Raw genomic sequence first — 13506 nt, forward strand, 5'->3', positions numbered from 1 at the left:
ACGGTCCGAACCCAAAGACAGAGAGAGAGAGAGAGAAACATCCGAAAGGAAGAGAAAGAGAGAGAATGACCAGTTGTATTAAAAACAGATAACTCTTTTTTCGCTGGTGGGGTTACGTGTAGCGTGACATGAACCCAAGATCCCGATTGAGGTCGTCCTCATGGGTGCGGAACTTGGCTATCAATTTCTGCTCGATGATTTTGCGTTGTCGTGTGTCTCGAAGGCCGCCTTGGAGTATGCTTACTCGAAGATCGGGCGCTGAATGTCCTTGACTGCTGAAGTGTTCCCCGACTGGGAGGGAACCCTCCTGTCTGGCGATTGTTGCGCGGTGTCCGTTCATCCGTTGTCGCAGTGTCTGCATGGTCTCACCAATGTACCATGCTCTGGGGCATCCTTTCCTGCAATGTATGAGGTAGACAATGTTGGTGGGTGGTGTCCTCTCGTGTGATGGTGTGTGATTCCTTCAAGGAATCACACACTCACCTGACGAAGGAGAAAGCCTCTGAAATATTGTGATTTTCAAATAAAACTGTTGGACTATAACCTGGTGTTGTAAGATTCCTTACATTTGTCCACCCCAGTCCATCACCAGCATCTCCACATCATATATGTTTGTGTGGTTAGCAACCTTCAGTAATATAATTCACTAATTCCACACCCAGTTATCACCCACTCATCCATCCATCCGTCCAGCCATCTATTTATCTATCCATCCATTTTGCTACACACAAGTAGTTTTTAAAGAAAGAAAAATACACTTGTATGCAACTTGGATTATAAGAGGTTTTTTTAATAAAATCAAGTGATTTGAAATAAGTTGTCTTTTCCAGGTTCATTTGTGTCAGATCTGATTTATAATCTCATAATATGCCAGCAAATGGATTACAATAAATTTATTTTAGCTTAATATTTGTTCAAATTTATCAGTATTTGTTTAATTTTTTTTCTCATTATTGCAGTTTGTTCGGGTATTGAAAACAAACTAACATTGTTGTCAAATGTGGATGACCATTACAACAACCTTCGCAGAACTTACAATGCTTGTGAGGTAGTGATGGGCAATCTGGAAATAACCTTCCTGGAACCATATCATGATGTATCCTTCCTTCAGGTAATGGGCCTTATTTATGTTTTTCGCATCCAAGCCTGAAAACAGCAGAAGTGATAGAACAGTCCTGTCATGTTGTCTTATGGAACTCACCTGTCCCATGGCACGTTCTCTCTCTCTCTCTCTCTCTCTCTCTCTCTCTCTCTCTCTCTCTCTCTCTCTCACCCCCACCCCTCTTAATTGCCGTTCTCCCATCACTCCCGTGCTCACTGACCTACATTGGCTCCCGCTCTGGGAACGCTTCGATTTTAAAATTCTCATCCTTGCTTTCAAATCTCTCCATGGCCTCACCCCTTCCTATCTCTTTAACCTCCTCCAACCCTCTGAGATTTCTGCACTCCTCCAATTCTTGCCTCGTGCGCATCCCCGATTTTAATCGCTCCACCATTGGCGGCCGTGCCTTCAGCTGCCTAGGCCCTAAGCTCTGGAATTCCCTCCCTAAACCTCTCTACCCCTCTCTCCTTTAAGACGCTCCTTAAAACCTACCTCTTTGACCAAGCTTTTGGCCACCTGTCCTACTACCTCCTTATGTGGCTCGGTGTGAAATTTTGTTTGATAACACTCCTGTGAAGCACCTTGGGACGATTTACTATGTTAAAGGCGCTATATAAATGCAAGTTGTTGTTGTTAATTATCCTTGTTAAAATCATTGTGTAGCCTTTCCAGAAATGTCTATAGTATTGCTTGGGGTGTCAACTCTGCTCGCCAGGAAAGGAATTAGAAGTAAATTCTCACATTTATTATTAGTTATAAATATCTCACTTGCCACATTTTATTCAATTCTCAAGTAAAAGAAAGAACTATAATTTATATAACGCCTTCCATGACCTCAGGATGTCTCAAAGTGCTTCACAGCGAATGAATTACTTTTGAAGTGTAGTCGCTGTTGTAATACAGGGAAACACGGCACCCAATTTGCACACAGCAAGGTCCCAGAAACAGCAATAAGATTAATGACCAGATATTCTGTTTTGGTGACATTTGTTGAAGATAAATATTGGCCAGGACACTGGGAGAACTCCTCTGCTCTCTTCTTTGTACAGTGCCATGGGATCTTTTATATCTACTTGAGAAGACATATTGGGATTTGGTTTAACTGAAAGATGGCACCTCCAACAGTGCAGCACTCCTCAGTACTGTATTGAAGTGTCAGCCTGAGGTCACTGCCATGGGGCTTGAACCCATGATTTTCTAACACACAAAACCCAGAGTACTACCATTGAGCCAAGGATGACACCATAAATGTCAGATTTTCTGAAATGTACCTTTTTATAATTTGCAATAACCAAAGTCATCCAACATTTTTAGAAGATGACATGAAACATAAATGGAGAACAATGTGTAATTCTGACCCATTACTAAGTATTCGCTGAGAATGTACAGCTAAAGTTCAGTTGTCAGAAGTGAATATCATGGGAGTAAATAGAAAAACAAGTTAATTTTTAATTCCTGTAAATTTAAATTAACATTTCTATTAAGTGCAGTGTGTTTTCAGTACCCATTTGTATAATTGCACATTGTTGCTTATACTGAATACAGTGGGGACAACCACGTGTTTATCAATGTAAACCCTGCAGAATTTCTGTAGCATTAATCAGCGCCTGTGCAGATGTTATTTTTAAACAAATGTTTCCGTTAAGAGAATATTTGTTCACTGCCATGTTCTGAATCATCAAACCAAGTAATTGGTCATCGTTTGATACCAATCATTTATTTATAGGAACCACCGAGTAAAATTATTGAGCAGTAACTTAACCCAGTGTTATTTTTTATTAACATTGGAAACTATATACACTTGTCGCATGTAGTCCACTAAAGAGCTGTCCTATTCATTTCATTTTCAAACATGTACTGATTGTAATGACTCTCTTGCATTCTGTGCACAGTATAGCTGCACCGGTGACTTGTGTCGACTCATCACCTCTTGGGATTTGAGCTGCATCTCTATAGCTATACTGGCTATACAATGTCAGCCTGGGCTCAGTGGTAGCACTTTCATCTCTTAGTCAGAAGGTTGTGGGTTCAAGCCCCATCCCAGAGACTTGAGCACATAATGTAAGCTGACACTTCAGTGCAGTACTAAGGGAGGATTGCACTATTGGAGGTGCCATCAACTTGGATAAGACATTAAAAGAAAGAAACACTTGCATTTATACAGCGCCTTTCACGACCTCAGGACGTCCCAAAGCGCTTTACAACCAGTGGAGTACTTTTGAAGTGTAGTCACTGTTGTAATGTAGGAAACCCAGCAGCTAATTTGCATACAGCAAGGGTCCACAAATAGCAATGTGATAATGACCAGATAATCTGTTATAGTGATGTTGGTTGAGGAATAAATATTGGTTAGGACACCGGGGAGAACTCCCCTGCTCTTCTGCGAATATTGCCTTGGGATCTTTTACGTCCACCTGATGTTTAACATCTCATCCGAAAGACAGTACCTCCGACAGTGCAGCACTCCCTCAGTACTGCACTGGAGTGTCAGCCTGCATTATATGCTCAAGTCTCTGGAGTGGGACTTGAACCCACAACCTTCTGACTCAGAGGCGAGAGTACTCTCAACTGAGCGACAGCTGACACTCTCAGGCGGATATAAAATATCCCATGGCACTTTTTGAAGATGATCATTGGAGTTCTCCCGTTGTCCTGGCAAGCATTTATCCCTCAACCAACATCACTTAAAAAAAAATAGATTATCAAGTCATTATCTCATTGCTGTTTGTGGGATCTTGCTGTATGAAAATTGGCTGCCATGTTTCCTACGTTACAATAGTGACTACACTTCAAAAGTGTAGTCACTGTTGTAATTGGCTGTAAAGAGCTTTGAGACATCCTGAGGTCATGAAAGGTTCTTTATAAATGTAAATTCTTTCTTTCTGTACACCCCCAAGATGTGGTTAACTTTCCTTATTGCTGTTGCACACTGCAGGGTTGGTTTCAGTAAGCTACCCACTAATACCCCGTTACAAACGTCAGGGATACATTAGGTGTCAGCCTTGTCTCGGTGGTAGCACTCTCGCCTCTGAGTCACAAGACTGTGGGTTCAAGTTCCACTCCAAAGACTTGAGCACAAAATCCAGGCAGACACTCCACTCCGGTGCAGTATTGAGGGAGTGCTGCACTGTTGGAAGTGCAGTCTTTCGGATAAGTCGTTAAAACCAAGACCTCATCTGTCCTCTCAGGTGGACGTAAAAGATCCCACGGCAATATTCGAAGAGGAGCATAGTCGTTTTCCATGGTGTCCTGGCCAATATTTATTCCTCAACCAACGTCACTTAAAAAATAATAGATTATCTCATTGCTGTTTGCGGGATCTTGCTGTGTGAAAATTGGCTGCCACGTTTCACATGTTACAATGGTGACTACACTTCAAAGGTACTTAATTGGCTGTAAAGAACTTTGGGACTTTCTGAGGTCATGAAAGGTGCTATATAAATGTAAGTTCTTTCTTTTATCTCACATTAAATATTCTGTCAAGGTTCGGTGTCACTGGTCTCTACCACAAGTGGTCCCTGCATCCTTCACTTTATCCTTACTTTATGCGGAGTGTTTCCAGCATTTTCTGTTTTTATGTCAGATTTCCAGCAGTATTTTGCTTTTGTTATAATAGATTTAACCTCTTGTGAGTTAAACTTGACTTAATATCATTTTAATTTAAAAAGATAAATATAAATTTGCACCAAAATCCTACTATGGAAAATAGGCAGAAATTTTGAAACATGACACCCCCAAATCTCTCTCCCGTGTTGCGTCCTGGAGCCTAGAGCTGTTTAGGTTATATTTCCATTCTTTATTTCCTCCAATTGTCTTTGCATTTATCCACAATGAATGCCATTTTCCACTCATCAGTCTACCTCCCTGACCTATCCAGCCTTATTTTATTCGGTTTGCCTCATCTCTATTTTTGAATCCCTCCACCAAATTTGGTGTGATCTGCAAACTTAGCCAGCTCAGTCCCCAGCTCCAAATTATATATATATATATATATATATATATATACTGTAAACAGTAATGGCCCCAGCACCGATCTCTTTGACACCCCACTGGTGACCCTTCACCATGTCAATGCAGCTCAATTCATAATCATTGTTTTTTCTGGTTTGGCCAATTTTCAGTCCACCTCTGTAGATTGCCTCCTATTCCATGGACTACTTTCTTGTGTGGTATGTGTCAAGAGCCTTTCTGAAATCGAAATATATCACATCCATAGAATTTTCTTTGTCTAAAAGATCAGTCATTTCCTTGAACAACTCCAGTTTGCCACGCAGACCTTCCCTCCCTCCCATAAATTCACGCAATACCATACCATACCCATGCAGGTTTGTTTCATTACCCCTCTCTTTCAGGATGCCCTTTAATATTTTAAGCACAACTGATGTCTGCCTCACTGACTTGTTGTTTCCTACGCCCTTCTTTAAAGACTGGTGTAATACTAGCACTTTCAAATCCTCAGGTGGTATTTCTATTTGGAATCATTCCCCAAATATAGTGTGGAGGATGTGACCGATTTTGCTGGTCACTTCGTTAAATGTCCTAGTATCAAATCTATCTGGGCCTGGTGCCTTGCTTTCCTTTGAGTTCCTCAGCCTATCAGTGACGGCCATATCTGAAATTTCTACCTATTTTAGTAATCCCCTTCCCCTTGCATGAAAATCCAATGCCATCCTTACCTTTTTACCTGCTTGCTGCAAATGTACAGAAATGCTTGATGTGTCTTTTAATATTCCTTGCTATCCTAACGATATTTTCTATTTTAGCTCACCTCATCAGTTTCTTAACCTGCTTAACTTTGTTTTTATATTCACCCAGTTCAATCTACTACATGTAGCTTTGTACTCTTTTTGGCATTATTCCCAACTTTACTGCCACTGTTGCCCACAATGATCTTTTTCACCCATTACCCTTCTTTCCCATCTGCAGTGATGTTCTGTGTGTAATATTTCTAAATCCACCTTTCCTTGCTTTTTTCCTTGAACAGTCCAGTCCAGTTGCCTAACCTCACCTCTCATTCCCTCAAATTCTACCTTTCCAAAGTTGAATGTTTCTGATGTACTCATTCTCTTAAACGCTATCATGTTCTGACTCTGACCTGCTCTGCTGTCTCCTTGTTCCTACTTAATATCCGAACTAATGGCACTGCAGCTCATGTAGAATCTTAGACTAATTGTTCCATGTAACGATCCAATATTGCGTCCTGGATAATGTTTTCACTCCTATTGCACCCTTTATAATTTCCTAATCTATCTCTAGTAAGTTGAAGTCACCTCTAACAGCTTTTGTGATTTATGAATTATTTTTAATATATGAATATGGCATGTGGGAGGCACTTTCTCTCTCTTCCCACCAGTATGTGTTAGTGAACATCAATGGCCAAGGAATTTGATGCATGAAGATTTGATCACTGCTAAATTACTGGAATTAGATGTAATGTGTATTGGTGGGTAATAGCACTGTGGTATGTCATGTATAAATGTAATACATATACATAAGACTTAAAAATTGTCTTTGACTTAGTCATCTGTTATTGCCTTAAACAGCTCCAAAGCTTTTGACTGGGTCTGGCACCATGCACTGCTAAGCAAGTTAACATTATACAACCTCCCATGAATGCTATATTCATCACTATCTAATTTCCTCTTAGGGGTTCAGTCACATACTGATAATTCAGAGTAATTTTTGCACTAAAAAATGTGAATTATCCAGTAATTGAAATTAAGCAATATTACTAACAGAAGAGTGGGAATTTGGTACTCACAAATTTCACATGATCATATCATTCGTATTAAGTGACTTCAAATTATGACAGACTGCAGCTCTATTTGTGCTGTAGTAGATGGCTCACCTTCTGACTCATTTTCCATTAAATCACGGGTTCACTGGGGCTCTGTCCTCTCTCCCACTCTGTTTCTTCTCCATATTAATGATCCCTTCCATTTATTATCCGACCCTGTCCCCTCTTTTGCTGATTATTCCATTCTACATTCATCAACTTCAGATTGCACAGTTGGTACTCTCGCACTGTGATGTTCTTCATCACCTTCAGTGGGAGCAAAGAAAATCTTGTTTCTTTCAATTCTTCAAAGATACAGTTCTACATTTCTCTTCTCTAGCCAACAACTACACACCTCTTTCCTTTAAACAGTGAACCAGCTCTTCCACTGCTACTAAAGTTGGTTCCGGAAAGCGTGATTTCCTTTTTTTTTGCTCTTTACTATGCGTCTTGCCCCTTCTCGTACTTTATTAATTTAAAAACTGATAAGGGTTTTAATATCAGAAATATCACATTGCTTTATGATGTACTCACCGCTTAACTATTATTATACAAGATTATAGATCCCTGACATTAACACGATGAATAGCTGAATTGTATCGACCAGATTTAATGCTTTGGCCTTAAATGCCCAGGGCTAGGGGAGGGCAAAATTGGCAGCATTTCCTGATCTTGATCTGCATGCAATGACTCCTATTCGAAGTGCATGTGTGTGGATGTCAGGCGAGAACAATATGATGCTGGGCTGTGATGACCCCACAGTTGAATAGCCTTGCAAATATCACACAAATAATGGGAATTTGGGTGAGATACTGGAGGGCAAGCAGTGCACTCTTTACAATGCCTCAGCAAGGAATCTATGGAAAACAGAGGAGAAAATTAGAAAAGAAAAGTTGACCACTTTAAACAGGAATTAATATTTCATGTTTATAATTTGTATGTCTGTTTAGCATCTTGTGCAGTATGTATTGCAAGAGGTACTGTAATACCTACAAAATCCTTTTAATAAATGATTTTAATGCATATAACACATAATGGGTGTTCTATTGATTTACAGAGTATTCAGGAAGTTTCAGGTTATGTCCTCATAGCCCTCAACAAAATTTCAAGGATCCCGCTGGTGAATCTTAGGATCATTCGGGGTCACCAGCTTTACGATGACAAATTTGCCCTTGTTGTTTTGTCAAACTATGATCAGGATGAAAGAATTGGACTTAATGAGCTACCTTTAAGAAATCTTACAGGTTAGTTTGATGTGTTTTATCAGTGCAAAATGAAGTGTGTGTGTTTTATCAGTGCAAAATGAAGTGTGTGTGTTTATAATCAAGCATAATGTTTGAGATCCTCCACACTGTCACATCGAAGAACGTGAGTTTGCACCTGCAGTTATCCACACAGAGAATTCCTGATCTCAGCTGATTCATGGGGAGCCCTGATTAGAGGATAAAAAGGGAGGGAAAATGGGAGAGCCAGTCACCTGAGCAGTTGGCTATAGCACTGCATTGGTAGAGACCTAGGAGCAGGGCTTCATCCCACCCTGTCAACCAATGATATTTGACAAGCAGAGACTCCAGTGGGAAAGAAGAAAAAATAAAGTAAGATCCAAGCTATCTATTTCATTACCTATGCATTGTGTTAGTACATCATTTAAATCTTGGGATCATAGAATCATAGGAAATTTATGGCATAGAAGGAGGCCATTCGGTTCATCATGTCTGCGCCGGCCGAAAATGAGCCACCCAGCCTAATCCCACTTTCCAGCACTTAGTCTGTAGCCTTGTAGGTCACGGCACTTCAGGTGCACATCCAGGTACTTTTTAAATGAGTTTAGGTTTTCTGCCTCTACCATCCTTTCAGACAGTGAGTTGCAGACTCCCACCACGCTCTGGGTGAAATTTTTTTTCCTCTGCTCCCCTCCAATCTTTATACCAAATAGGTCCTTCCTATCCACTTTATCTAGGCCCCTCAGAATTTTGTACGTCTCAATTAAATCACCCCTCAGCCTCCTCTGTTCCAAAGAGAACAACCCCAGCCTATGCATTCTTTCCTCATAGCTAAAATTCTCCAGGCCTGGCATTCTCGTAAATCACCTCTGTACCCTCTCTAGTGCAATCAAATCTTTCCTGTAATGTGGTGACCAGAACTGTACACAGTACTCAAGCTGTGGCCTAACCAGTGTTTTATACAGTTCCATTATAACCTCCCTGCTCTTATATTCTAAGCCTCGGCTATGTTTTTATTCATTAATTGGTTAATTATAGCATCGCTGCATTAGTTTGTTAGTCCCAGAATGTACATTTGGTGGGGTCTCAGGACATTCCAGATGGATTTTTAACTAATACCAGAGCGCTATAAACCATCATTAAAATAATGTCTGAAAGGTTGTTGAGCACAAAGGTGGTTTATTGTGAAATTCTGACATTGGCATGCCTTTAAATGAAACAGGTGATGGGAAAGATGCATGTATTCAAGAAAAGACCAGAAAATATTGTATTGACTTTTTTTAAATATCGTGTATATAAAATCAACAAGGTAAGTATTGAATGGCTAGAGCCTCTGTGGTCTGCATATTTATAGTTATGGTTATAATATTACCAGGAATTCACCTGTCCAGCATTGATGGTTAAGATGTAATGTTTGATATCTGAGATGGTATCTTACAGCTAAACTTGGATATTGGTAAAGATATGTAACAATCAATTCCTAAAAGTCCTATAGTTACCAACCTGTAAGTGAATTTGATAACCTTTCAATTTTCCCCACGTGTGTAACTTATAGCTATGAGTTTAACCCAGCCAAGAGGACAGGTGGGCAACCTGCTCACTGGCATTAGTCAGTAGTCATCTTTAATCAGCTGCTAGGAAGTGCACAACAGTGGCTCAGAGTTACTTTTCTGCCACATTCAGGAAACTACCTAACCTTTGCTTGGCATCACTTCAAGACAGAATGCCAACCAGCCGGTCAAAAGGAGCTACAGCATGTGTTTCCTGAAATAGAAACTTTATTCAGACAGCTGGCTTGCTGTCCTTAAAAGAAACATGAATCAGCAGTTTATCTAAAATGTTCAGCTGTACCCATTCTTCAGCCAGATAATGTTCAGCTCCAGCTGTTACCCGTACTGTTTTTACTTTCCATACATACATAAATTTTCCAGTGCTGATATTGCCCTTCTGGTTCAATACTCACTGACAAGAAAAATATGCACAACACACAGGCAGGGCTGTCAATATGGGATTTGAAACAAAAGGCATAACTTTGAGACAATGTAACATCTTTCTGATTGCAGTTTTGAGTTAGAAGAATAAACCTTAAGTGCTTCCTGCATATAATGATTCTGGTCAGATGATTCATATCTACTGATGAGAATTGCCCTGAAAATTAACTAAGGAAGAGTTGATTTCAAAGATGGGCATAGCTCAGGGAAATATGGGAAAAGAATTTGAGCAGGAACAAGTCTAAGAACATAAGATAAGAACATAAGAAATAGGAGCAGGAGTGGGCCGTACGGCCCCTCATGCCTGCTCTGCCATTCAATCAATTATGGTTGATCTTCAACCTCAACTCCACTTTCCTGCCTGATCCCCATATCCCTTGGTTCCCCTAGAGTCCAAAAATCTATCTATCTCAGAATTGAATATACTCAATGACTGAGCATCCACAGCGCTGTGGGGTAGAGAATTCCAAAGATTCACAACCCTCTGAATGAAGAAATTCCTCCTCATCTCAGTCTTAAATGGCCGACCCCTTATCCTGAGACTATACCCCCTAGTTCTAGACTCTCCAGCCAGGGGAAACAACCCCTCAGCATCAACCCTGTCAAACCCCCTCAATCTTTCATGTTTCAATGAAATCACCTCTCGTTCTACTAAACTCCACAGAGTATAGACCTATTCTACTCAACCTCTCCTCATAGGACAACCCTTTCATCCCAGGAATCAATCAAGCTGCAATAACCCCCCACCCCCCGCACCACCACCCCCGCCTCTCTGGTAGAATTCAGACATTTGGTACAATTCGTACACTTAATCGTACATTTCAGGAGGCTTTCAAGTTTGATCCTTTCTTTGCTCAGTTAACGATATCAGTCAGTGCTAAATTTGGCCTCGATATTCCTGAGTAAAGGGGAAAAAAATTGATCAAGATTCCTGCTTCGAATTGCTGTCCAGTAAACCCTGAACATGTGTGGATGTCAGGTGATGATAGGATCAGGTTCGGCTGTGTTGCCCAACAATCAATTAGCCTGCCAAAACTTACTATCCAGGCTTACACATGAAGGGTAGGCATTGGGGGAGGAAACAGACTGCTGCAATACCTCAGTTTGGAGTGCGGTAGTGTAGTGGTAATGTTACTAATCCAGAGTCCTGGCAATTTGAGAATTTGAATTCAGTTTTTAAAAAAAAATCTGGAAATAAAAAGCTGGTACCAGTAAAAGTGACCATGAAGCTAGTCGGGTTGTTGTAAAAACCCAACTGGTTCACTAATGTCCTTTAGGGAAGGAAGCCAGCCGTCCTTACCCGTTCTGGCCTATATGTGACTCCAGTCCTACACCAACATGACTGACTCTTAACTGCCCTCTGAAGTGGCCTAGGAAGCCACTCAGTTCTATCAAACTGCTTTGCAGAAGCACAAGAAGGCCCACCACCTTAGGGCATCTAGGGATGGGCAATAAATGGGGCTTTGCCAGTAACACCCGCAACCTAAGAATGAATTTTTTTTAAATGACACTAGGAGGAGGGCTGGGAAAAAAAATGGCCAAATAAGAGGGATGGAAGAGGATTGAAAATTGTGTGATTTCAGATCCTCTTGTGGGCATGTTTTGGATGACTTGTTTATTTTTATCTTTCAGAAATTTTATCTGGCAGTGTGAGAATCACGTCTAACCCACAGCTTTGTTACTTGCAATCCATTCAATGGGATGACATTGTGGAAACAAACAAGGCATCTAATATGACAATAAACTTCACTGCAGGAAATTGTAAGCAATACGCTCACTTTTACCTACTTTACTATGTTCCTATGTTCCTACTTTGCTGCAACTGAGAGTCAAAAGTGGTACCAGATTAAAATAGAAAAACAAAAAGAAAATCCCGTCGAGCCTAGTTTATTTTGTAGCTTTGGGATCTCTGTTAAAGAGATCTCTGTTTTAGAGAGATTTTTATTCTGTAATCTGTTTGATACATGCATGTTACGTACAATAATATTACCTCATGTGAACAAGAGTGACTGAAATATTTTACATGTGTAAACTGAATAGTTTAGAACTTTGTCCTTCATATTGGAATTAAATATACTTCTGTAACCATTTGTAATTTATTATGGGTTGGGAAAGTTCTGTTTTCTAGTTTTTCTCTTCATGGTGGATTGCAAAATTACAGGGAGCAGCAATTTACATTTCTACGGTGCTCCTTGTGTACAGAAAGCTGCCTCAACACTTTGCAAGGGTAGTGGATATTGAGCAGGAGGGAGAAGGAGAGTAGTTAGGAAAGGGTGAAAGTACAACCAAGAAGAAGAATCCACAGGAGGTTTTTGAAGGATGGGAGGCAGGTTACGAAGTGGAAGTACTGAGGAGGGAGAGCCTGAAGGCAGATGCATAGCAGCTCCTGATGTTGGTTGGAGGAAGTGGGGACAAGAGGTAAGCCATTGTTGAAACATGTGCACAGGGACATGGAGCTGAAGAGAATTGTGGAGGCAGAGAGGGATAAGGCCATGGGGAATCTTAAGATCACATGGTTTTGGGTGGGGTGGGGTTTGTATACATTGTGATACACAAAATACCGCAATTGTGTGGGATATCCTGGATGGACCAGAAGGTCTTTTCCTGTCCGTCATTGTTCGTAAGTCCTTTCTTCAGAACAGTTGGAGATTGGCGAGGGGGTTGCAGACCTTAGTGTGGGTGAGAACGTGGTCCACAGTGTTCTGGTTGATAGTTTATGGCGGGTGGAAGTACGGAGGGAGCGTTGGAGAAATTCAACTGCGAGGTGATAAAGTCATAGATTTATATTCTAGTAGAGGAGGTGGGCTATGTTTCAGAGGTCACATAAAAGTGTAATTAACAATGGATTGGAAGTGGGAGAGAAAGCTTGGAGTTGCAGCCTAAGGAGGCAGCCAGGAAGATTGATGGAGTCAGGACCATTGGCCAGTAGATTTTTCTAGCAAATCCACCAAATCCATGTCTTACTATTGCAGAACACAGGGTGTTAGAACATTAATACATTGCACGACTTTGCTACCCTACTGTGTGTCACTCCATAGTATATATTACAGGGAAAGGCCTAAAACATTTTTACAGGCAATGATTTCACTCAATTTTTACACACAATTTAAGGGGGAAACAATCCTTGAAAATCAGAAGGCCAAGCTATATATTTTGATTCAACTTTTTGGGAGAGGGTGTTTCTTTACTATGTTCTCACATTAGTCAGAGAAAGATGACTAATGTTCCAATCACCATTTTTATAAACTGAATTTTATTCCTTTACTGTTGATGTTTTGGACTGATATTTTGTTTTGTAGTTGAGTCCCATTATCTTTATTATTTTTTGGTTTACAGGCACAAAATGTCATGCAGAGTGTCGAGATGAAAGTTGCTGGGGCCCAGGTTTAGCAAACTGTCAGAGATGTAAGTATT

The 13506-nt window shown here is 40.5% G+C and overlaps 1 protein-coding gene across 2 annotated transcripts in view; it reads left to right on the plus strand.

Annotated features, from left to right (window-relative positions):
- The window catches only part of egfra (epidermal growth factor receptor a (erythroblastic leukemia viral (v-erb-b) oncogene homolog, avian)), a 279179-nt gene that overhangs the window by 176511 nt on the left and 89162 nt on the right, over positions 1-13506 (plus strand). For both annotated transcript variants that reach the window (XM_068005749.1, XM_068005757.1), the window contains exons 2-5: positions 960-1111; positions 7936-8122; positions 11725-11853; positions 13429-13497. In XM_068005749.1, coding sequence (XP_067861850.1) covers positions 960-1111; positions 7936-8122; positions 11725-11853; positions 13429-13497 — 537 coding nt within the window. The remainder of the gene's footprint in view (positions 1-959; positions 1112-7935; positions 8123-11724; positions 11854-13428; positions 13498-13506) is intronic.

This window comes from Heptranchias perlo, chromosome 2, assembly GCF_035084215.1.
Source record: "Heptranchias perlo isolate sHepPer1 chromosome 2, sHepPer1.hap1, whole genome shotgun sequence".
NCBI lineage: Eukaryota > Metazoa > Chordata > Chondrichthyes > Hexanchiformes > Hexanchidae > Heptranchias > Heptranchias perlo.